This window comes from Prosopis cineraria, unplaced genomic scaffold (assembly GCF_029017545.1).
Source record: "Prosopis cineraria cultivar Desert tree isolate PC_DT_omini unplaced genomic scaffold, ASM2901754v1 PC12, whole genome shotgun sequence".
Taxonomy (NCBI): Eukaryota; Viridiplantae; Streptophyta; class Magnoliopsida; order Fabales; family Fabaceae; genus Prosopis; species Prosopis cineraria.
The window spans coordinates 27,768,614-27,795,341 of record NW_026555343.1 but is presented as its reverse complement, the minus strand read 5'-3'; the positions used below and the strand labels follow the sequence as shown (position 1 = coordinate 27,795,341).

Sequence of the window (26,728 nt, the reverse complement as noted above, 5' to 3'; positions counted from 1 at the left end):
ATATACACAGTTATCACAAATTCATACAAGTGATATCCAAATAATGTCATGTTCTTAAGTTGGTAATATTTAGTGATAATATTCATTACAATACACAAAAAGAGAAAAGGGAAGAGCTATACAATGATACTCTTCACTCTTCAAATGCTCATTCATTCCCCTTACCCCTACCGGAGCCCTCACCTATAAAATATAACCATGGGGTGAGATAAACATCTCAGTAACTAATATAGCTCATCAAATGTTTATTACCACAAATAACCATGAAAAAGTACCAAAACTATAGAAATAACAAGCATACCATAATTATGAGATAAGTATATCTCTTCTCAACAAGACACATAGTTTTACACTGGTATAATCATCTAACCACTGAACCTCCAATACTTGTCGACATGAGACCATAAGCTCTCTTGATTCAACCACTTATTGACTCGAGCACACTTTAGTAGTAGAAATACCGGGAAAAGGTAATCTAACCAGCCCATGGACTATGGTTTTTCCCTCTTCACACACTTGTGATAGAGGCGTCGTTGACTCCTAAGTGCACCCTAACTGGTACTAGGGAGTTGCCAGACTGCCTGGATATCCCATGGTAATAGTCCCATATAATGCTGCATTGGATGTTCCATAGTGTCAGCTTGACCGTATCGATTTTTCACTCACATATCTCTACACACACATTCTCTCACATATCTCGAGTGAACTCCCACCTTATATGATCATGCTCTTTCACAATGTCATCACTTTTCGTCACATTCCCACATCACAATCTTATATACATCATGTGTATATATATATATATCAACTAAAATTTGATAACCTTTTATAAATCAATTTTTCATGTTAAAATCATTTACAATGTCACATTATGCACAAAATTCTTTAAAACCACAACTTTATCATTTATAATTATTTCTACACAGTTATAATAGTTAATAAACAAATAAACTATATGGTTACCTCAACCCTTTGTGACACAAAAAGAGTTATTATGGCTCAGCGTTAGCTCTACACATTCTATATGCACAATATGGTGTGAGTAACACTCAATCTACATAATAAGTGACAATTGTCAATTATCATTTCAGATAACTCCGAATTCACTAGGTTCTAAGTGCTTAAAATACTCAAATTCCTTTTCTAACAATACCAACCATTTCCACACACTCTAACTATCCTATTAAACATTCCAACATACCAAATTCGCTAATTAATGTCCCACATTGTCTCAAAATCATCATATTATACTTAGGGTTCGTCTAAACCCTTACCAAAAATTCTCAATCACCACAAAACTCATAAACTTAGGGTTAAAAACTTGATTTAACTCCCTAATATTTAAATAAACTAATGAGTTCGGTCTAAACCCAAGGGAATCGAAAATCAAAGCCCCCATTGCCCCAAATGTTTAGATTTTCTTATAAAAGAGGGAGAAAAGGGAATGTACAACTTACCCAATGGTGATTCAAGCTCCAAATGCCCCCAAAGTAGCCTAAGGATCGTGCCCTAGCAGACCATAAGCTCTTCTCCGTCGCTCTCTCGTTATCTTTTTTGTTTTCGATCTGTTTTTCACGTATGATAAGTGCAGATTTTACACATGTGCCGTGGCGTAGGCACAAAAGCCCCACGAGATGTTAAACTTCCTTCTGTGCCATGGCCCACTTAAACCTCGACCTAACCCTCTTCTAAGGCTGTCCAAGGATCCAAAAACCATATTAGTCTCCATAAATCTCGATAAATAACAATTTATCTAAATTGACCAAATTACCCTTGAAAATACTAATAATTACTAATGAGGAAATTTAGGATGTTACACTTTGTCATTCACAACAATCAACCGAATTAGTATAAATGCAATTAAATAGACCCTCACAATCTATTTCAATATAAATCCTTTTACCCTCAAATTTATTGCTAATCAGCAAAGCTTCCCTTATTGCCAAACATTTAACCATGAATGCAGAGCTAGCAAAAATGCTTTTACAGATACCACTTATAAATTTCCCTTTTCCATTTTTACATACTATCACCAACCCAACCTTAACACCATTAGAAGAAAAGGCTCCATCTACATTAATATTCAATTCTTCCTTTTCTAATGGCCTCCAACATTCATTCATGCTAATTTTGCATTTAGGAGATCTTTTAGTAGTTCTTTCCTCAATACTTCTAGCTCGCTAACACTCATCAACCAAAGAGGCAGCCATGTCAATCACCTTCACATGGTTAACTTGCATGGCATTAAAAACACAATCACATCTGCACTTCTAAATCCTCCAACAAGTAGCAACAATTAAGGCCTTCCCTAAATCCTATATATGCCTGTTCATCACCAACATATCCCCAAGCCAATGCCCAAAGCTCATAATATTAGCATTAGAAACAATCAAAGCCAAAAGACTACCATACCAAACTCTGCTAGCCCAAGGACATAAAAACAACATATGCTTAGTAGATTCTACCTCCTCAATACAAAAAGAATGCAAAGGATCTTTTTCATACTTCCTCCTAAATAAAGCTTCCCTTGTTGCAACAGCTCCATTTAATACTCTACAAAAGTTGCTGCACCTTTGGAGGAACATTTAAATTCCAAATGCCCTTCCAGACCTGCTTTGAAACTTGGTCTAAGCTACTCTAATTTTTATTAACAACCTCCTTTTTCAACCCCGTAGCCACATGGTAACCCAACTTAATAATGTATTTCCCATCTTTTGCAAATTGCCATATCAACAAATCAACTTTCTAACTTTTAGGAATAAAAACTTTTGAATTGCTTTAGACTTAACACCATCAATCCTATACCGGATTGGAGACAGATTCCAAAAACCATTAGTAATTAACTCATCAACAATCAATTTTTTCTCGGCAGCGCTTAAATGCTCAGAACTTATAGCTTTCAAAAAATCAATTTTAGGGAAATAGATTCCCTTAAGAATCCTACACCATAAATCACTTGGATTCTGTAACAATTTCCATGCTGTTTTAGCAAGGAATGCCTTGTTAAAGGCCTAAAAACTTCTAAACCCCATACCTCCCTCTATTTTTGTTTTTGACAAATCCTCCCATTTTTTTTCCAATGGATTCTCCTACCATCATTCTCATTTTGCCCCCACCATAAATAAAAAATAATCCTATCCAATTCTTTATATTGTTTTTTTGGAAATAAGAAACATGTCATAGGATACACTAGGATTGAATTTGCTATAGCTCTAATTAAAACTTCCTTACCAGCAAAAGTGAAAAGTTTCTGCTTCCATCCTTGCATCTTTGAATGAATCTTGCTCTTCACAAAAGAAAGTGCAGTGGTCTTCAATTCACCCCATACTATAGGCAACTTGAGATAATTCCCAAGATTATCTGTAGCTTTAATTCCCAGAGCCTCCTCAAGATAATTGTTATTATTCAATCTCTTTGATTTGAAGTTAAATCATCTCATCTCGTGTAACACATAGGAAGTCAATACTAGCTTTAACAAAATATAAAGAAACTTACTGTATTTTACTCCAAATTAAATCGACAAGAGCATTCATTTTTAAAAAAAATAGCATTGACAATTTACATTTTTTTTTATGGGGACATATCTAGATTGATTGATATATTGGAGATAACCAACTACTTCTTTAAATATTTGAGAGAAAAAATATATTATTAAAATACGTATATTTAATAGTGGTAAAGTTAAAAAATTATTTAATTTTTAGATAAGGTTAATAAATTTTAAGATTTTTTTGAATCCAATATAAATAGGATATGAGGAGTTTCAATTTTTGATAATTAAAAGCAAATAAATTTTATTTGATTTTAATTTTTAACATGTTAAGATAAAACCAATACGTCTACCCCTTCAATTTTTTTTTTTTAATTTGCCAGATCCTCCTCCTCCGTTGAAATAGAACATTTCAATGTTTTTTTTTTTGGTCAAAAGAACATTTCAATTTTCTGGGGACATTTTACTACATTCACAGTAAGTTTCTTAGTCGTCGAGGAAAACACATTCTTAATGCTTGTTGTACCGTGGTGGGTTCTACCGCCATCCTTCCACGGTCTCTGTCTCTGTCGCTCCGACACAACGGGACCCACAGCTAATTACCCTCTCTTCTCGCAATTTGAACAACACCGACCAGAGCTTCATATGGCAGAAATCTTGTGAGTTCGGAAAACTAATACTGATTTCGTTCGCAATGGCCTCTAATGTTCAAAGAAATGGCGCTCAAAGGGGGCCTAAGCTCGATCGGTTTGCGGGTGCGAAGATGTCGTTCAGACCAAGGGTTCCTCCTTCATCGCAGTCTCCGGGATCCGCTCTCCGCCGGAGTAGCCCGGCCTCTTTGGCAGCTAGAAACGGTGACGGAGGTTAGTGCCATTTTTTATTTTTTGTAAATCCTATTGCTGGTTGCTGCTCCTGTAAGAACGGGTATTGGCTTGTTGAAATTGCGATGTGTGGCATATCATTTTGTTTTATCTAGCACAGAAATGCAACTTCATGTTGGCCTTCTTTGAGTCTTTCAATATAAAATCTGCATGCTACTTTACTTGCGTCTATCATATTCTACCTAATAGATTCATCAAAAGTGTAGGGAGGAAATTCAGATATTTAACGAGAATAGAGTCCTCTTCGTGAGCGTTCAGAGTAGGAGTGGAATTTTGTTCGTCCTCTCTTTCTACCTCTTCGTCTCTCGCACTGAGGTAGGCTGAAGGTGCGTACAGAAGATAGAGTTTTCGTAAGGAGAGGGGAAGGAAAGGTAAATGGGAGACTGAGTTTGAAACGGATAGTGATGAGATGAGACGCATTAATGTCGTCAGGTAGGACTTCACTTGCTATTACCATCTGTTGCGTTGAGCTCCGTTGACCCTCACCAATCTGTTGGGCTCCACCTTTGTCATCATTCATTTCCCTCACCGCTGATTTGGTTTGATTGCAACATGTTGATTGATTTACTTTGAAGGTTTTGTGCACGACTCATTGATTTTGTGGGTATTTCACTACATTGAGCTATGGCTTCTCCAACCTAGTTTTTCATTTCTAATTCCTCTTTAGTAACTCCACATTATAGAACCTATCAAATGTTCAAAATATGGCTCCTTCATCTTGCATAGAAGAAGGTCAATTAGCTTGGGGAGTGATCAACGGTCAAGTAGGAACCCACAATTGATGGGCATTTGAGGTTTCATGTGGATAGCAAATTGGTTTATGATACATTGGAGAGGATCATCAATGCTGCTGCTTATCCTTATTTGTGAAATGCATCCTATTTAATTTGAATGATTGTTGATATACATACCTCTAATATGATTTTCAAATGTTAATCTGATTGATACAAGTATTTCTAATTTGAGTGTCTTAGGGGTTAAGTGGTGATGGGAAAGAGGGAGGAGGAAGAAGAATAAGGGGGAAAATGAAGCGTTTAGGTGGTATTTTAATCTTTTGCATTCTATAAAACTTTGAAAAATATTTGTTGTCTTTGGTACATGCCCAAGCTGCACATCATACATATTGACTTGCTGCCACAACGTGATAAGTGAGTTATAATAAACCATAACTTTGAATTATACTTGTTTCAGAATCAAATGAGTATGAATCTGAGCAGCCTGCTAGATGTCTCTCGTTGTATTGTACAGCATGAATGTGTGTCCAATTTTGAGTGTCATCAAATTCACCAGCTAGGACGATCATTAGCACTGATAGCTCATTGGCCCCTTATACTGGTGGCATGTTTCTGCCTGAAATGGTGAAACCTGTGATACAGTTTGGTGCCGTGGGCTTTGGTGTTCATGTCTTGGAACTGACCAAATCTTATCATGGCCTTGATAGTGTGTCTGTGGTCAGGAAGAGATATTCTGTATGCTGGCTGATAGGTTTTTCATTCGTTCATGAAAAATTATATAGGAGAGAGGCAACAGGCTTGCCTTAATTAAATCATAATTCCTGGCATTACTATATCTTGAGAATCAGATTTATTAAGCTAAGCTAACTATTTTCTAACCGAAAATAAATAAAGAAAATACAATACAAAACAGTAAATAGTACAGAAGAAACATATGAATTATAACAATCTTCTACCAGTTGTCCTTGGTCTGCCCACCTTTTTGACAGTGGTCAAACCAACCCTTGCCATTTTTCTTATTATTATTAGCTTTGGGCTTAAATTTATTATGTGCATTGGTAGGTTGCTAACGGGATACTAAATCAACTTGTAGCTTTCTTGTCTCCTAAATCAAGCAAAAACAGCTTTTATGCTGTGCTTGGCAAGAGAGAAAAATGGGGGAAAGAGAAAAGTATGAGAGAAAAGTGAGGAAAAACCTGCATTTTTCCCACTTGGCTTAGGAAAGATAAATGGGAGGGAGGAAATTGGGGGAAAAATAATATGTGGGACCCACCTATTCCCTTCCCTTTCTCTCCAAAAATGGGGAGATTTTGGAGAGAAAATCTCCTTCCAAATTTGCCCATATATATATATATTAATGGTTTCCTGCCCTACCTTCCTCCATTTTCCTTTGGCTTCCCCTCCATTTAGTCAGATTATTCTATCATGTGCGAAATCAATTTCGTTTTGGACCTGAGGTGTATCCCCACTCTCTTTGTCATTTTTTATTGTGTTTTCCGATCCTGAAACATAAATTTTTCAGACCAATCTCACCTTTTCACACTGCATTTTATATCTTTCATAAGGAGCACTTCTTTATATTTGATTGTATTTTAAAATTTTTGGATCATTGTATATTTAATAATTTTAGAAATAAAAATTAAAATTGGATCAAATAATTTTCAATTATATTTTTGTTTTCATTCCATTTGTAATATGTAATGGAGATTATATAAATAATATGGTAAAATATTAAGTTTTATTATGTAACAATTTTTTTGTACAAATAATAAGGATGTTATTGTCCATATGAAATTAATCACTTTTCTTTCCTCTCGTTTTCTGTTGCCCAGCCAAGTATAAGAAGAGAAAATGAAAATCACATCTCTTCTCTTTTATTTTCTATCCATTTTCTTTTCCCTTCATTTTTTGTCTCCTCCCTATTTTCTCTTGTCTGCTGACACAATGTTAGGGTTGGATGATGCTTAATACCTGGACATATCTAGATCGATTTGAAGGTCCATCAGAAATTTTTAGATGTGCCTCTTTTCAGCAATCTTCTGCATCTTCTGGGTGGTTCCACGTATATGTCTCCAATTGGTCTAGCTACTGTCAATATCTTGAGAGTTCATTAAAATATCGGTTTGCATGTCTTTCACCTTGTTTTACCTGGTGGAGAGCACAATCAATTTCAAATATCTTTGTCACATTTTCCTGGATTGAATATGCTTTTTGATCTGCCTCCCAAATTTCTGGAGCTGTCTCATAATATATGGAAGTCTCACTGATATTCAACTCCACAGAATTTGTGATCACGCTACTACTTGATTGTTTATAGCTTTCCAAGTTCTTTTCTTGGTATTTGTTGCAGTTGGCATTTTTGTTTCACCTGTGAGGTGCCCCTCCTTCCCTTGCCACACAAATGAACTTTATTACAGACCTACTCCAAAGTGGGCCGTCATACCCAAGTACCTGTTGAGTATATGGCATGTGATGTAAATTGGAGCAACATCATTAGCCCCTTGATTTTCTTCAACATTCATTTTGGTATTGGCTTTGGCTATGGTTTGGGGTTAGGGTTGTTGGTAGTCTGAAAGTTGTATCTAGGGATGGAGTAGGTTTTGAAAATCCAGATCCGATATCATGGCAAATTCCATGAATAATTCTTATTCATTCAGGCAAATTCTTTATACATGAACGTAGGGTCTGGCTGGTAATAAATACAGGAAGGAGGAACTTGCAGGTCACACACCAGATCCTCTCCTAAAGGTAGAAAAAAAAAACATCACAGCCGTAAAGCACTAATGTCTATGCAGAAGAAAAGGGAAAGAAAATGAAGGTGATATATAAGGATTGGACATTTGGCCTGTTGCACAAAATCTGAATATAAAGGAGGAGACTTGATGTGATTCCAGATCTGGTCAATCTTCATTTTTAACTCTTGCAGTGATGTTACGCATCACCTTTTTATGCAATTCAAAAGGAATGTTTAATTCTATTATAAAAAGGAATATTTTAATTGTTTTGGGATCTTTTTTTGTCAAAGACCCCTTCACAAATATCAAAGGCAAGTGCAAAAGACAACGCTTTTGCACTACTTTCTGCCACCACTACTTACTTTTACCTTTTCTGTGCAGCCAGTTTATCCCAGACAAGCATGTACGACAAAGTTATAACCTTTTGTCTACTATTGAACACATTTAGCATCTGATAAACTCTAGCAACTTTATGTTCCCGCCTTTTTAAAGGAGAACTTGGTACTAGGTGTAAAGTTTTAGATACTTCAGGATCCTATAGACCTTTATCAAATTCTCTCTAGTTTGCTTGTTCATGAATTGGCCAGCCACACTAACTGAAAGCTGACGTCATGATGTGTATGAGAAAGATAAATTAGCTTACCTACCAATCTCTGATATCTCCCAATATCTATTAGGGTATTCTCTTGCTTAATTCTGTCCTTACGAATAATAGTTCGAGCCCATAGGAGTTTTAGTTGGTTTATGTCCTTATATTTTCATTTTGTCTAGAAGGTCTAAAGTATACTTTCTTTTTGAGACAATACTCTTCTTTGTCCTTGCCACCTCTATGTCCAAGAGGTAGCTTAGCTGAGATTCCTAGATCCTTCACTTCAAACCTAGTGGTAGCTGACTTCTTCAATTTAGTAATCTCATTCAAATAGTCTCCTGTAACGACAATGTTATAGCTTAGCAGCATATGCTATTAAAATTGAAATTTTTTTCATTAGATGCTGATTTAGTGTATGATGAGTTTGGCATTATTTAAATTTTAAACTCTCTGGGAAGTGGAAGTTGTGGGTTTAGCAGTTAAGTTTCCTTCTAGCACTAATTTGGCTGGTGAATATTGGGTATATGAGATTTTGTTATTGGTGATGATGAAGGGCTATAGAGGAGTTTGTTATGGGTTAATAAAGGCATTAAAGGGCCAATATGTCTACAAGCTGAGGATGTTTTAGGGTTTAATTTGCAATGTCCTTGTTATATGTATTTAAAACCCTAAATGTTCTATGCTTGTGCCATGGAAATTTGAAAATTGAAGCTTAAAAAGAAAGCAGCTATTTGAATTGCTCTTGTTATCTTTTTTGCATATGCTTGGTGTGCCTGTGGATGTATTGTTGTGCTCTTTTCTTGATCATGGTTTGATAGTACCTGGAAGAGTTCGAGTGGCTGTAAGATTGAGACCTCGAAATGCTGAAGAAATGATGGCGGATGCTGATTTTGCTGACTGCGTTGAATTGCAACCTGAGGTGAGTTTGTTTGATTAACTTTCTGTAGACTCAGGGGTGTACTTTTACTTATAAATACACATCTTGGTTTGTTAAATGCTTTAGCCTTTCTTAAGATTAAGCATTTTGTTTTAATTTACTCTCTTTCAGTTTAAAAGGTTGAAACTTCGGAAGAACAATTGGGATTCAGACACATATGAGTTTGATGAAGTATTTACTGAATTTGCATCACAGAAGCGTGTCTATGAAGTTGTTGCTAAGCCAGTAGTGGAGGTTTGTGATGTTATTGCATTTTCTAGATAATTTAAAATTATGATGTAGTTAGTCTTTTTTGAATTGGTGAACATCATCTTTATTGTTATTCCAATGTTTCAGTTATCTTTAACGTTAGTTTCAATGTTTCAATGTATTACAGTGTTTCAATCATGTTTAATTTTAGCACAATGTTGCAACATGAGGGTTTCCAATTTTTTCTGTTGTATTATTGACTTAATTTGTTTTGGTAACCTGGTGTTTAGAGTGTTCTTGATGGATATAATGGGACGGTAATGGCTTATGGCCAAACAGGCACGGGGAAAACTTTTACCGTTGGACAATTGGGGGAAGATGACATTTCCAATCGTGGCATCATGGTTCGTTCCATGGAGGATATTTTAGCAGATCTATCTCCAGAAACTGATACTGTCACTGTCTCGTACTTGCAGGTTGTATGCTTTTAAATACAACACTGCATTTTGCCTCATACACATTGGTTTTCAAGGCTCTTGTTTTCAAGTTGTAAACTTGGTTGCTGCATCTTATCTTAATAATTGTAAAGTTGGATGCTATTTGGCTTTTTCATGCTGTTCTTTTATTATATTGTATTCATAAGCTATATTAAATTTATTGAAAATATTTAATCTGTTTTTGACCCTTGAAAAATGTGTAGCTTTACATGGAGACTATCCAGGACTTGCTTAACCCTGCGAATGATAACATTCCTATTATGGAAGATCCAAGAACTGGTGATGTATCTCTGCCTGGGGCTACGATTGTAGAAATTAGAGACCAACAGAGTTTTTTGGAGCTGCTGAGAGTGGGGGAAGCTCACCGTTTTGCTGCCAACACAAAGTTGAATACTGAATCTTCTCGTAGTCATGCTATATTGATGGTGAAAAAAGAAGCTTATTTCTAATTAGTTAATTTTTTTATATGCTTTGAATAAATAAACCAAATTTTGAAATTGATTGTTTCGGTAATTATTTTTAAAAAGTATGCAATAATGAAGTTATCCTTTCTCATACAGGTACATGTTAAGAGGTCTGTCTTAGAAAGTGAAGATATTTCTTCTAATGAAAATAATGACTCATCTCATTTGACCAAACCTTCTAAACCACTTGTTCGAAAGAGCAAGCTAGTTGTGGTAGATTTGGCAGGCTCAGAGCGTATCCAAAAGTCAGGTGTATGCTCAATTTTAGATATTGTTTTGTCTATAAATTTTCTTGTATATTATGAAATAATGAATTTCGTCTTTGCGGTGAAGATGCATTTCTTGTGTATCTATGCTATGCATGAGGCATGCTGCCGTCCGTGCAAACAAATCTTGTTGTCATCAATTGATTAAATCAATTATGAGATCCTCAACCACGTTATCTCATAAGCAGCTTCCACATGCTTCTGTGTTTTGATTAAATCAATTCTTTCCAAAATCATGCTTATGATAAATCAACCTTATCTAAACTCTGTTTTTACCCAACACTAATCTAAACGCACTTGAAGCATGTGGGAGCTGCTTATGAGAACCACATTTTGGGCTTTCATAATCAAAATATGGGTGTCAGGGGAAGTAATTATTGATTTAACTAAAATGTGGGTGTTTGGATTTAATTTAAGGAAACCACCGTTTTAGCTTTCAAAATTGATTTTTATCAAAATATAGGTGTTTGGTTAGTAACTAGATAATTGATTTAATCAATTTCTAATATAAATTACAAAGAAAAGACAAAAAACAACATTCTTTAAATCAATGAACTCCCAGTCAAGATACGGATCATTATCTGATTTTTTCTTGACATTCAGGCTTCAGCATTACTTAACCTATAAAATAATTGAATTTAAACTGTAAGTTAATGTGCTAATCATAATGCAGACAATTATAAGAGCCCATTATCTCAGTAATCTATCTTTTAATCTCTGATTTTATTTCCTAGATATGGGTTTTATTTTCCAGATTATCTTGTTACAGATTTGCTGATGATTTCGTTTTCCATATTTTCCCCTATAATCAAGAAATGAGAGCGCTGACATTTGGCTTCCTCTTTCTGTTTCTATTTAGCCTATGTATCGACACTTTCGAATCAATAGAATCAACCATACTCTGGAATTTGCTCACATAAGAATAATGCTTTATTGGATGCTTAAATAAGATTAAGTTCATGGTTCCAAATAGGCTGGAATCAAGTTTGTTAGATATGAATGTAATGCGTCATTCTTGATTGGAGCTAGATTATGGCTTTAAGTTGGACCAAAGGCCAAGTTCGAACCAACCTTTCTTCATTTGAGTGGGAGCCAGACCAACTAATAACTGTCTTGGCATTTAAAACACAAATGTCAAAACTTCAGTTGAATGAAATAACATGATGTTTTTCTTTCTTTGTTTTTTGTTGGCAAAAAGAAGTCTTTTTTTTTTTTTTTGTTGGATGATAAATATATTGAAATTTTTCCTCTTCCCCCTGGAATGTGACCTAGCATTATTCCCTCTTGGGATTTTGACTTTCATGCATTCACTTGATGTTAGTCATTGCCTTTAGTCTAACATGACTTGCTTCTTTGAACTTTTTACGGAGTTTGAGAAATGAATCAATGCTATTTATGATGCGTGGACTATGTCTCTTGCTATATAGGTTTTATATTTTATATTTACATGTTGATGGTCTAGTATCTTGTACTTGTAGGTCAATATGTGCTAAACATTTCCATCTCTTTTCTTCTTACCAGGGAGTGAAGGACAAATGCTAGAGGAAGCTAAATCTATAAATCTTTCACTTAGTGCATTGGGAAAATGTATTAATGCTCTGGCAGAGAACAGTGCTCATGTTCCAATTCGTGATTCCAAGCTTACCAGGTTGCTCAGAGATTCTTTTGGAGGTAAGAGGCCTTAATCTGTTGCGTTAGATTTCATACTATTAGACGTTGCAGCTTCAACTAAATGGGATCACATTCGCTATTAAATTTGATTTATGGTTTAAGAAACCAGTTCTCGTTTTTTAGTCCCTGTTTGGCTTGCTATATAATCATTTTTACTTCTTTTCATCCTATATTGTCAGTCTTTCCTATTTCCAACATTTAAAGAGTATGGGCAGCTCTTCTTCACTGCATTTTTAAGGCTTTTGTTGTTTTTTCCCTGTTTTAAAATTGCACTTGTTTTCTTTGTCTAAGATTTTCTTATTCTTGAACACTCTCCTTTCACAGGGACAAATCTAGAAATAAATTATTGTGGGGAGAAGTTGAAAGTTTATAAAATTGATATGATGCATATGAAAGTTTTTAATTTCCTCATTGAGTTATGTTTAGTCTTAGGTTTATAACTCACATCTATAGACTACTTGATTAGTGCTTATCAGATCTTTTGAATACTTAATGTGTGTATATGTGTGTGCATGTGTGTAAATAAATTTGTGCATATATGCTAGTACCAAAAAAAAAAAAACAAAGAAAGAGAAAATTGTGCATATATGCATGTGTTTATTAGCAACGTCTACTTTCATGTTTTGAAGTAACATGTCCTTAATTTGTCACTAAAGGACAAAAACAACAATAACAACAAGCCTTATCCCACTAGGTGGGGTTGGTTACATGGATTATATGATGCCATTGTGCTCTATCATTTATTAAAGTTTTAGAAATATTGTTAATTAAAAGGTCTCGCTTAAAAACCTCCAAGTGTTCTTTTGGGTATTCCTCTACCCTTCTTGACAAGGCTCAAAGTTATTTGTTCCACTCTCCTCACAAGTGCCTCTTGTAGTCTTCTTGGTATATGTCCAAACCATCTCAAACGATTTTCTACCATTTTTCCTTAATAGGTGCAACGCCCACTTTTTCCTGCATTCACTCATTACGAATTTTGTCTTTACATGTATTTCAAATAAAAACGTTTATTGTCTATATTCATGTAAGATTCAACAAAGTTTCATGTTGGCTGTTGGGGGCCTAACACAACCCTCCTCCGTTACCCAAGCTTGGGACAGGCTACAAAATATAGGCAGAGCTCGCTAAAGGATAAAAACATGCTGGGATATTACAATCATTTTGTTCTTAAGTAGAATTGATGAAATGGTGTTTAGGTGGCCTTCTTTTGTCATCAAACGCATGATTTGAGGAACTGACCAATATACCCATTTTGTCTTAGCAAGTGAGGACTCGTATGTCCAAACCACAAATGTGGAGCTTCTTGGACATTGTTCTTAGCTGTTGATACCTACTGTAATTTTAGTTATATCATGCTATCCTAATGAGTTTTTTAAATAATTTGCAGGTACTGCTAGGACTTCTTTGATTGTAACTATTGGACCATCTCCACGTCATCGAGGAGAGACTGCAAGTACCATACTGTTTGGCCAGAGGGTCAGTTTTCATATTTATGAATTTCTAGACTTGTATATTTTACCGTGTAAAATGCAATATGCTTTATATATTGTTGTGAAACTTGCAAATGATCATGATGGGGAATACGCTTAGGGTTATTTTAATTTGTATCAGAATTCTTTGATTTTATCTGATGTAGGCCATTTTTATTTAAATCACGGTATTATCTCTTAAGTCTAAATTAGGTTTATATGATTTATCCTATTATCCTATCTTATCTTATAAAGGATTTAGTTTCTTTTAAATCTAAATAAAGTTTATCTTATCTTTACAGTAGTCTAGACTAACTAGGATTAGAGCTCTATAAATGGCCTTAGGATTATTCACTCGTAGAATTTTTTTCCATTGAAATAATATTCAGCATTTTCCAATCTCCCCCCCCCCCCGGCTTACCCTCTAGTTCTCCTTCCTTTCTTTCTACATCATCTAAATACCTGTTGTATATCTTTTTTTCCCTGCATTTTATGAACAATTTAAATGTTAATATTAACTTTTCTATATTTGGACAATATCTTAAAAAGTAATTTTCATGACCCTATTGTGAGGTAGAGTCTCAGTGCCCACAAAATCTGGAAGATGTACGCTTTTCCTCCTTGTGCTGTTTGTCAACCATGAAATGGTTTTTAATGGACTCTTCCTATTTGCTAGTACTTTTTACCGTGTATATTGCGTCACTATTGTTCCCAAACAAGTTAGTAAAGTTTTATGGTTAACAGATGGTGGGTATTTTTATAGACTTACTATCCTTTTCTCCGTTATACATCTCTTACAATTTCAAATGCAAGATGTTATTGATGATTGATATGTTGGCTGCATGATTGATTAAGTGTCATTTATTTCACAAAGGCAATGAAAGTTGAGAATATGTTGAAAATAAAGGAGGAATTTGATTATAAAAGTTTGGCCCGGAGGTTTGAAGTACAAGTCGATAAGTTGATTGCGGAAAATGAAAGGCAGCAAAAAGCTTTTGAGGCTGAAGTTGAAAAAATAAATTTGGAGGCCCAAAGTCATATAGCTGAAGTTGAGAGGAATTTTGCAGATGCATTGGAGGTTTGTATATTTATATTATAATGTCTCTATCTTGAGTATACTATCTTGTTTAATTTAGGGTTAAAGGGAAAAAATACCTTTGAATTTTTCCTCTAGGAGCACCCAATATCTTTAAGTGAATGAAGGTGCAAAAATACTCATAAACTTGTTTGAATTGGTGTATCTGTCCAAAAATCATTAAAAAGACTCAATGTTGACCGTTTAAGTGACGTGTAAGCACATGGTTGACTAATTTTGCTAACATGGACATGTAAACTCTCTCTCTCTCTCACGTGGTCATATCATCATCATCTTCTTCCTTTCTTAACTCCACCATTTGTGACTTCCAGCAACTTTGACGTCATCTTTCTTCTTTCCCTTTGATTTTTCCTAGGTCCAAAGCACTAGCCATTTCTTTAGAACCCAACATGAGCTACATGGATTCTCCTCGGAAGTTCCATTTATACATCATCGACAAAACTTCAGTGCAAATTCATTGAAAAAAATAGTGGGAAATGCACTGAAGAACAAAAACGAAAAATGCAAAGTGAGAGATATGAAAACTCCAAATTCTAATGTAAATCGGGGGAGAAATCACAATCCAGAAAAGTCCGTGATCATGAAACATGAATAGAGAAAATGCGTAGCTTGTGTGAAAATTAAAATGGGACTCGAAAGATTCTATTCACTAAGATGGTCACACGAAGGCGATAAAAGAGACATGAAAAACCCAAATCTTTAGATCTTCCTCTCAATCATCATGGGTTCCGTCGATGAGACCCAGATCACCCTAACCCACATGAATTGATCGATTGATCTTTAAATCTTCCTCTCAATCTCCATCAATCGATTTCTCTTTGCCTCACAATTTCACTCCACACTTTGTCTCTTCATTACTCGATCAATGTTAAGTTATGTGAACATAAACTACCCAATTGATGTAGAAAACTGACTTCCCCTTAATTTCATCACATATTTTCTCTAACAATCTTAAATGTCATGACCCAGAAATTAAAAAGCAACATAACATACTTTACGCTGGAAAATGAGAACATTGCCATACTGGTTGGATTCTGTCAAACCCGGCTAAAATCATCTTCTACCAACGCATGAGTTCTCAATTTCGTTTCTACTGCCTTTGATCTGTAGTTGTCTTCAAGAAGCCTGGAAAAATGAAGAGGAGAAGGCTAGAAGCCACCCATGAAGTTCTCAAGATAGATCCGACACAACCCAATTAGAAACTAGCTTTTTTCGGTGATATTTATCTACTAGTTTGATTGCTTCCCACCTTCTACTGGAACTGATTGGGCAGAGCACCTGGGAAAGTCTTTGTTGGAGAAATTACAAAAGCTATTCCGTGACCACTAGAGTTGGGTGTTTAGGTTTAATGGTGAAAACGAAAGTGGTAGAGAAAGAGTAGTTTTTGACTAAAGCTATAGGGTTGGGGTAGATGGCATGACTTGTTTGTTGCTTGTTGCCATTGGTGAGGTGAGTTGGAGAAGGCCATTAGAGCTGAGGGAAATAGTTGAGTGAAAGGGAATGAGCAAAATGCAGGAGATTAAGGACACTTGGCTGATTTGGTGACACTTGGAAGCAGAAGAAAAGTCAAGGCTGAGTGGGTGACACCTAGCAACATGTGGCGATGACTGTGAAGGAACATAATGGATGTTTAGCTTCTTTAACGGTTTTGGGACAGTTGCACTTGCTAAATCAATGTTATGGATACTTTTGTTCCATTCTTCACTTAAAGATACTAGGTGCCCCTGGAGGAAAAGTTTATAAGTATTTTTGCCCTTTAGTCCTTTAATTTACTAATTATAATATATAGATGTGGGTTTCCATTGTAGGTAAGAATATATGATGCATGACCATTGCTGAATCTCTTGTTTCCTAATACTATATAACTTATTTATGTGATATACCATTGCAAAGCATACAATACTTAATATAAAGTTTTGATACTGCATACTAGGGTAACGCTTCCTTAACCTACTTGACTTTCTGATTTTTAATAATCTCTTGACCCAATAAACTTTGTCAGAATAATCCTTGACTAATTGATACTTTCTCAATATAGGCTAAATCTACATTGTAATTTCGAAGCAGACATTAGGGATGATGCTGTCCTTTTCTGCATATTTTTGATAACCTCAGGCAGCTCCTCTTTTCTCTTTATGTACTCATTGTAAGTTGTACCATGCATTGCAGAAAGAGAGGATGAAATGCCAGTTGGAGTACATGGATTCAGTCAAGCAGTTGGAGCATAAGTTGGTGTTGAGTCAAGAAAGATATGACTGCAATGGCTTTGTGGATGCTCATGGAGAGGTATCTCATTTGAGATTTTATTGTTTATTTTGGAATATTTGAAGTTAATTCTTTTCTCATTCTTTGGTTTTTTTATAACAGGTTGTTATGCTTTTTCTCTAAAAAAACAAATATTTATCATTTCAGACTAATTAACTTTTGTTTTCCTGAGCAATTCAGTCTTCTGAAATCTTAGGGCTTGTTTGAAACTGTTTTTGTTTTATTGTTCTGAGAACTGATGTTTTATAAAATATGTTCTGAGAACAAAAAAAATATGAAAATTGTTATTTTTTTTAATTTTCCCTTATTTTCCAGAACAATAATCTTAGAATACCTAAAAGATATTATTTTTCTATTTTCCAAAAAAATATTTTGTTTGTTTTTTTTTTTTTGCTTTCAAAATCACTTTTTGAAAACACATTGCCAAATATATATTTTTGTTCTATAGAGAACAGAAAATTATTCCCAAAACAGATTGCCAAACAGGCCATTATTTTCTGCATGACTTTGGATTCCTTTTTTTTTTTTTTGGTTGGATTGGCAATTTTTACTGCTTATGTTTCATGATGCATTTTATTTTGTATTTTTGCCGCCTGTGCTTTTTTCTATCAGTATGGTATGTGTTTTTTTTTTCTTTTGTGCGTTTGCAATTTTTACTTGCTTTTGTGCCTTTAATCTTGTATTTGGCTTTTGCTTTTGTTTTTACTGGATTTACTGCATCTGGGAAAATGTCACCTGTTTGATGTTTGTAAATACAGTTACAGTGATTATATATGAATATATTTTAACAATAGTCATAGATCTAAAGTATTTACATAACATGCAAGGCAATATTATTACTTAAGAGAGTAATGATTCTTTGGAAAAGTTGTCTTGACAATTCATAAAGCCCTTCTATTTGAGCCTTGATTTGAGAATGGAAAGAAATTTTACACTTGAAATTTAGTGAAATGTTACACTTCTAATATGATCACCCACAAACAATGTAGCAGCTGTAATAATTTCAAGGTTGTCAATTCATTTGTATGATCAAGTCTCTGGCATTATCAAGCCAGAGATCAGCTCTAATACCACTTTGATGGAAGGAAAACTCAAAAAACAATTGTATTCTTTCAATCCTCACCAGCGTACAGGGAGTTTAGTTCTCCTTATATAGGACCTTGTTTCCCCGTTCCTAACTAGTAGCTACTAACAACATTTCAGTCCTGCTAAATAAGCCACTGTTAGTTAGGACTTCAGGAGGGAGCTACGCATGTAACACTTGTACCTTGATTTATTTCAGTATCTAAATCACAATGTCTTATTTTATTATTTTTCCTGGCTGCTGCTTTTTATCTTTTCCCTTCATGGCCGAATTTAATAGGATGGTGATGGAGACTTAGGTGGTATGGGATGCCTAAGTTCCCCATTGAGTATCTGATAAGATTCCATTAATGACTTATTTAGTCTTTCATTATCTAGTTATCTAGATTTTATTTGTATTTGCTTTTATAAATATGACTAGCAACTCAAAAGCTAGCATATCATCAATAAAATAATTCATTAAACCCTTTGGAGATTCTCTTAAGTGTAGCTATTGAGAAGAATGTAGAGCGAGATTCTTGTTTTATATCACCTCGATAGATTTATTTCTCTTGTTTTCCTTTGTTAGTTTGAGCATCTATTAGTATCATGTACCCCTCAATGGGGAACACAAGTGGGCTGGTTCTCCCACCTCCACAGCTTGCTTTTAGGGAGGATTTCCCATCCCACTTGATTAACCATCACATTGATAACAATTTAATCTTCTCTCGTGCAGGTTGTCTATGGTTTCCCCAGCTTCTGCTTATTGTCTCGTTGAACTAAGATTAGTTGGTTGTCTTTCTTTTTTCAGCTTTTAATTTTTTTATCATATAATTAGTTTTTATGGAACAGGGGCCCGGGCCATCATCCACAGATGAAGTTGCTGAGGTCAAAAGGTTGCTTGATAATGAAACTAATCGTAGAAAGGCAGCTGAAGAAGAGGTAGAACACCTAAGAAGTCAGCTGGGGAAACATTCACAGACACAGGTAGATTTAAATGACAAGCATCTCTGGCTTCTATCTTTTCAACCTTGAATTTCTGGTATAGTGGGAACATCTTTTGTGTATTAGGCTGGAGGCAATCTGGAGATTCTAAATCTTCGCCAAATGCTGGAAGAGGAGGCTCATCAGAAAAGGAAACTTGAAGAAGAGTTAATAATACTGCAAAGCCAATTATTACAAGTGAATTATGAAGCTGATCAGGTTTTTTTTCACTTTGAATCAAATTGCAGCATTTGCTTGATTAGTTATTATTTGCTTGGAATTGAAGTTAATATTTTGGCTTTGCTGTGACATTAAATCCTGTCAGTTCCTGATTTTTATATGATCTACGGCCATTTAAATATAGGGAATTGTAAATGGGTACCTGATTTAAATAAATGATGTTTCAACATTTGTTAGAGCTTTGGACACTTGAAACGGCTTGGGTGCAAAGTCTAGAGTACTGGAAGCTAGTTTCTTACTTATCTGTGATAGCTTAACGATTTAAATTATAAAATTCCTTGATCAGATTGGCATCAACAGGGTCCACCTGAAACCATTTAGGTCACTGGCTTTTTTTTTTTTTTTTTTGTGGGGCCAAAAGGTCACCGGCATTAATCCTTATGAGATCAAGTATTCTCCTCTTCCCTTATATTTTCCTTGAAACGTATTATGTGATAGAATTGTGTGTATGGCTTAGCTCCAGTGCTCTGCACATGTTTCTCATATGCATTTGAAGCAGACTGGAAGGCTATTTTGGGCAAGTGTCTTAGGGCTATCCACTTAATGTTTTTGAGCTACTAGTGGTTTTTGGTTTGAAGTACCTTGTCCTCTGCAAGACATTCCTTGTTCTCATTCCAATAAAATTTTGTTTGTTGAAAGGGAGGGGGAAAAATATCCTCTTTCCAAACCATCTAGTTATATTACCTTGTTTTAGTATGCTTTGCAATCTAATTGAATGTTATGTCTGTAGATGAGAAGGTGTTTGGAAAATGGGGGCTCCGAAAATGCATTTTCTGCCATGGATTCCGCCATGTCTCAAGCTAGGAATTCTCAACTCAGAGACAATGGGAATGGTCAGAAGGCATCTGTTGCTACCCTTTTTGAACAAGGTATAAGTAGTGGTTTGTGTAATAATTGAAACTCTTCACTGTTCATGTGTATATGACAAAAAAAAAAATTGACAGTTGGATTGCACAAGATATTGACATTACTAGAGTCAGACGATGCCAATGTACGGATTCATGCAGTGAAAGTGGTTGCCAACCTAGCTGCTGAAGGTAATTGTTAACCTCTTCTTGAGGTTTTGTTTAACATCTGTTTCCTGTTTAGTGATACTAGTATATGCTTTCACTAGTGGTTTGTAGTTTGTAGACAGTAGTTAACTGATTAAACTCTCATGTTACTTTATCTAATGTTATTTCTCAATGTGATTTGCAGAAGCAAATCAAAAAAGAATTGTAGATGCAGGTGGTCTTACATCCTTGCTTATGCTTCTTAGAAGATATGAGGATGAAACTGTTCGCAGGGTAGCTGCAGGGGCCATAGCCAATCTTGCGATGAATGGTGATTGTTGATTACTAGTTCTTTAAATTTTCAAACATTGAGATTGCAAGATCTTGCTTCTTAAATTGGTAATTTTGCTATCATTTGTGGTTGTATTTATTTGACTAATGTTGGTATGTTATCTTGCTTCTTTTGCGGTGATGCAGAAGCCAATCAAGAACTTATTATGGCTGAAGGTGGAATTACTCTCTTATCAATGACTTCATCTGATGCTGAAGATCCACAAACTCTCCGAATGGTAGCTGGAGCTATTGCTAATCTATGTGGAAATGGTATATTTACATGTTTTCTCTTCTCTTGTTGGTTACACTGAAGGTCTATGTCTTGGGGAAGGAGCTGAGATTGAGCAAGGGTTTACCTGAGTCTTAGATTAAGCTTGTGCCATTTGAGCTTTCAGCTACTAGTATATTTACTTGTTTGTTTCATGTGGGTTGCTAAATCCCCGAAAACATATAGTTAGCTATAAAATAATGACATTAGAAATAATACAAATTCACTAAGGTGTGATAGGGTACCAATTAATGAGGGATAATGGATGATTTGGGAAGTTAGAGAAATATTTGGAATAAATATTATTTTTAATTTATTTTAGATATTTTCTATTTAATAATAATATTTAGTATTTTATCCAAATAATGGATCTTAGTAGATTTTTTATTTTTTATTTAATTATCTAGTTATATAGTTTTTTTTCAGTATTTTGATTGTATTTTGCAATATAAATATGCTTAGCAACTCAAAAGCTAGCATATCATGAATTAAATAAACTTTTGAGGCTTTTGAGCCCTTTAAAGATTCTCTTAAGTGTGGCTATTGAGAAAAGTATATAGCAAGATTTTTGTTCTATATCATCTTAATGTAATTACTCTTCCTATTTTCTTCTATTAGTGCAATGTTCTCTTATTAATATATGAAGTTAGATTTTGATTTTATATTTTAATAATGATTTATTTTCCTTATTTCTCTCAGCCTATCTTGGATCTTATCATTTGGTATCAAAGCTGTTTGATCCTTAATGGGTTCCTACCACCTATACATTGCTTCTCCACCTTCATCCTCACCACTCATCTAGACATGCAATTCCCTATCTAATCGTTTTTCCTTGCCTTATGATACACATTTATTCCTTTACATCATAGCTTACCTAGACGTCTTCAATTCTACAATTAGGGAACCAGCAATTGTGCCACCTAGCAAAAGAATTAAAGGCAGTCAAATTCATTTAGAAATTAAGGGGGATATGAAAATTCAGAAACACGGAACTTCTCAACCTAGAAATGTGTACAAGCGCTGGAGTTTCGCATTAAATAGTGAGTTTAAGGTTCAAAACTCGTGTCCTGAAGGAGTGCAACAACCTAGTCAAAATAAAACACTATTGACCAGAAATACATTCATTTGTGAGGCTAAGGAGATGCAACCTTCTCTCCATCTCTTGGAGACTCCAACAAACTCTAAGCCTTTTTCAAGCCTAAACATTGTTGCTAGTCCAGATTTTATTCAACCTCTCCCTATTCCTGAGGATATGTGGTCTGACTGAATTGTCTATAAATTGTCAGTGGCCTACATAAATCCTATGGTAAGTCCGCAATTCCAGTGGTGGTTGATCACTTAATCACAGGAGCTCATTTTTGTACCTTAAGCATCCTTTTACAGCTGAAGGGGATCAGATTTTTTTGGATAACACCATGATGCTCCATGGTTTCCCTAAGACAGTAGTCACTGATCATGACCCTACTTTTTGTGGTTAATTCTGGCATGAATTGTTTCGGTTAAATGGTGTTAATTTGCACTACTGATAAGTGAACCACCCACCAGACTGACTATTAGGCTGAGGTCTCAAACCGGTGCTTGGAGAGTTTTTCCCCCCCTTCCTTTTTTCACTGGTGGGGATTTTCCTAAACAATGTGCCAAGCAGCTGCCACTAGCTGAACTTAGGTGTAATGCCACTTATCCTTCTGCCGTAGGAATGACTCCTTTCAAAGAAGCCACTTATGGAATTCCATCACCAACTCATCTTCCTTATTTAGTTGGAGGCTTCCCTAAGGGTTTGGTTGATCGTTCAGGCCTAGCTAGAGAATTGACCATTCAGCCTCTTAAGCATCATTTGCTGAGATCACAACATCAAATGGTTCCGCTGGCTAACAAAGAAGTAAAGATGAGTTTCAAGCTGGAAATGTTTTTTATTTGAAGCTGCTTCCTTTTCACAGAAATCTTAATAATTCTGCACTCCATAAGCTTGCTGCTCGCTATTATGGATTGGAAAAGTTGCTCATGAGTTCGAGCCTGAGCCATCAGAGAATTCTCACGTGCATCCTGTTTTCCTGTCCTAAATAAATCTCTTGGGAATGCTGTTGTTAGTAGCTGGCATCCTCTGATTGATGAGGAAGGTCAGTTTCTTGAACTAGAGTATATTTTAGGAAGGTAGTTAGATGAGGTTGATTGCCTGTTACTCAGTTGTAAATTGATGATTGCATTCCAGACCTGAAGATGCCACTTGGGAGGACCTCTCTGTCATCCAACAGCAAAGCCCCACCGTTCCTGCCGCTGCCACCACCCCTTCATATTCTTCCATCCTTGTGGACATTGATGCTCTTTAGGGGGGTGTATTGATATGCGTTGGGTTTGGAATTATAGATTACTATGCTAATAAAAGGACAAGCAATATGATAAAATAATAAAAGAAAGAAATACTTGGCTGTCATATAGTTATGGTTGGGAATGGAAATATAGACACTGTACCTCACCCCTTGACACGTGTTTGTGGATAAGGATTTTGTTTCTCCTCCTTTTTCTCTCTCTTGTAACAGTCATCAATGTTAATTCACCTTGAACTTCCTTTTTAAAGTGCTGGATATTATTTTAGCCCTTAATTATAATGGTTCACGTGTATCATTGGTTGGGATTTGCTGCCCCCCAATAGCCATTAATAAACAAGTATTCTTCACTACAGATGCACTCACAATATATATATATATATATAATCAATTTTCATTGATGAAACTGGACACAGCTTTCAATATGTTTAAGAAAACTGGCATAAAGATTTCAACATACGCACAAAATCAATTTTTACGTTCTTTATATGAATATGGCCCTAAACTATTGATCCTACACCCCAAATTTTAGAAAATTGAACAAGCATAAAGTAACTCATTTTTTGAAAGACATTTTCTGTCAACACAAGATATATTGTTCGGAGATGATTTTTTTTTATCAGCTTAAGAAAATTGTAAACATGACGTTATCAATGATTGCAAATTTTAAGTTGGGAATAGATTTGGGAGAACTCATCCTATAAAAGGTTATGGTTTTATATTGCCATTATATGTTGATTCCATAAGTATTAAACGATTAAACTTGTGTACTTTCTGCATCACATAACGTGATCTACATGTCCAGAGAGTTTTAGTTTTCTTATAAGAAATATAAAATTTATTGATATAGTCTTCTTTTACTTTCCATTTCATAGCTTAGTTGTAGTGCTGAAATATGTTATGGGAAGTACTAGCTTCATTTCCTTGTTTTTTATTTTCTTGTTAAGTTGTATCAGAATATCATGCTTTCATCTTTAGATTTAATTCACGTTGGAAATCATGTGTATACTTCACATTATCACTTCTACTCGAGTTCAATTGAGAGTTTGATGTTAAGTATATTTACTATTTCATTTTAATGTTTCTCATCCAGAGAAGTTATTAATGAAGCTGAGATCTCAGGGTGGTATAAAGGCTTTACTGGGAATTGTTAGGTGTGGACATCCTGATGTTCTTTCCCAAGTTGCTCGAGGAATTGCCAACTTTGCAAAATGCGAGTCCCGAGCTTCTGGTCAAGGTTTAGTTTTCTTCCTTTTGCATAGGTTGACAGTGGTGTGATGTTAATACTGTAATAATTATAATTAATTATTATAATCCCTTCAGTTTCTCCCAACATTCATTTTAGATTGATTCTCCTTCATAGGAAAGTTCATAGTCACGCTCTTGTGCCCATGCCCACCCGAGCGTGTGCATGTGCGATGAAATCTCTTGATTGAAAAGCATCAAAGAAATTATTCAGACGTAGAATGAATTGCTCCAAATTCAATTAGAGTGTTTTGAAGCAATAAAGAAAAGAACTGGCAATGCATGGCTTATGGGATTTTATGATTTGTTTGGTTGATGAGAAATACTCACATCTTTGAGGGATTTCTTTGCCTCTAAATTTGTATTCGATAAAATTGTATTCATGCCCTCAGAATATTGAGGCAATGTCTTCTCTATTGAAGGAGATGCATTAAACTAGATAGATAATGGGCTAATTCTTAACGCAGCTGACATCAAAATATTTTACTCCGTCGATAACTGTAAGGCCACTTCTATGCTTTCAAGAAAATCAATGCCTACCATCAATTTCCTTGCTTCATTGTACAGCCCCACCACCAAATGAACTTATGAAACTCATTTTTTGTTCATTAGTTTGATGATTAGATTTTGCATTCACAGGGTTAAAAAGTGGCAGATCCTTTTTAGTAGAAGATGGCGCACTGCCATGGATTGTACAAAATGCTAATAATGAAGCTGCACCGATAAGGCGCCACGTTGAGCTTGCAATCTGCCACTTGGCACAGCATGGTAATAGCATCTAACCTTATCTTTAAATTTTTGAAGGTAGATTTGTGCTTACAATATAGCTAAAACAGGTGTTCCAAATTTATGAAGATCTAAATGATTCTGATAAATATATAATAATTAATGAGCCTATCAAAAGTGATTGAACTAAGAAGTTGTTATACAAAATGGAAATGAAATGAAAAGGAAAATAGAATACAAAAATAATTTTATAAATGAGAAGCATCTTTTATGTTATTGAATTTTTTTTTTAAAAAAAAAGCATGGTTACTGTTCAGTAATGATGATACGGATTTCTTTTGTATAGTGAGGGGGGGAAAAGATAACCTTTCCACCAACTATAGTTGATGTAAGTGATAAAAGCTTTTGTCACTTGAACAAGTGATTGGGGTTTCCAATCTTAGCTCTTGTGTATGTAGCAGCTTAGCTTGAAAAGTTTACCATTTTCACCCAGTCTGCTGTCAGTAGAGCTTATTTTGTCTTTTCAAAAAAAGATCACCTTTCCTAGAACTTAACTAAACGCCCTTTTAATTCCTAATCCCTAAATTGGTTGTTTCATTTATCTTTTGATAGATGATCCTATTTTAAAATTTTTCTTAGCATAAATTCAAGCAATTCAAGTTGTACAATTTGCAGAAGTGAATGCAAAAGACATGATTAGTGGTGGTGCCCTTTGGGAGCTTGTCCGGATTTCAAGGGATTGTTCACGGGAGGACATAAGGAATCTTGCCCGTCGAACTCTAAACAACAGCCCCACCTTCAAATCTGAACTGAGACGGCTAAGGATTGAATATTGATCGCCACAAACACAGACGGATACGATTTGAATATTAATCGCTGAACTGAGACAGCTACAAACTGAGACGGCTACGAATCGAATATTGATATCCAACCTTCATTCAGTTATTCCGTTTTTATTTGGAGCCTCAAGCTGATGGGGAGATTGATCTGATCTACTGAATACTGATATTCGCTGTGCCTCTCAAGGTATTCATCCAACCTGCATTGCAATATAGTTTGTTCTTCGTAGTTTCCAGCCATCGTTGAACTAAACTAGAATGTATATGTGCTGTTGGGTACGAGAGAGAGGGTTATACGTTTGTTAGTTTAGCATGGGTTAGTCAAATTCTGCCTTTTTTTTTCCCTATCTCCTTGTGGAAGCTACGTGGAGCTGACCAATATTGTATTGTTGATTTGTGTAAGTAATATAAATTTTCCATATTTTTTTTTTA

The 26,728-nt window shown here is 35.2% G+C and overlaps 1 protein-coding gene across 2 annotated transcripts; it reads left to right on the top strand.

Annotated features, from left to right (window-relative positions):
* Nucleotides 1-3,997: 3,997 nt before the first annotated feature.
* LOC129287971 (kinesin-like protein KIN-UB) lies at nucleotides 3,998-26,728 on the top strand. Of its 2 annotated transcripts, XM_054924271.1 has the most exons (19): nucleotides 4,005-4,353; nucleotides 9,248-9,348; nucleotides 9,478-9,600; nucleotides 9,846-10,031; nucleotides 10,256-10,477; nucleotides 10,613-10,766; nucleotides 12,304-12,453; nucleotides 13,841-13,929; nucleotides 14,797-15,000; nucleotides 17,188-17,304; nucleotides 19,198-19,332; nucleotides 19,417-19,548; nucleotides 20,300-20,438; nucleotides 20,514-20,606; nucleotides 20,767-20,892; nucleotides 21,039-21,164; nucleotides 24,580-24,723; nucleotides 25,371-25,499; nucleotides 26,133-26,728. In XM_054924271.1, exons 1-19 carry the CDS (start codon nucleotides 4,185-4,187, stop codon nucleotides 26,291-26,293), a joined length of 2,700 nt encoding a protein of 899 aa, XP_054780246.1. In that variant the 5' UTR covers nucleotides 4,005-4,184; the 3' UTR covers nucleotides 26,294-26,728. The 2 variants fall into 2 exon arrangements, 1 of the variants encoding a protein (XP_054780246.1); XR_008587856.1 differs by lacking the exons at nucleotides 24,580-24,723; nucleotides 25,371-25,499; nucleotides 26,133-26,728 and adding exons at nucleotides 21,862-23,279; nucleotides 23,372-23,736 and having other exon boundaries at nucleotides 3,998-4,353.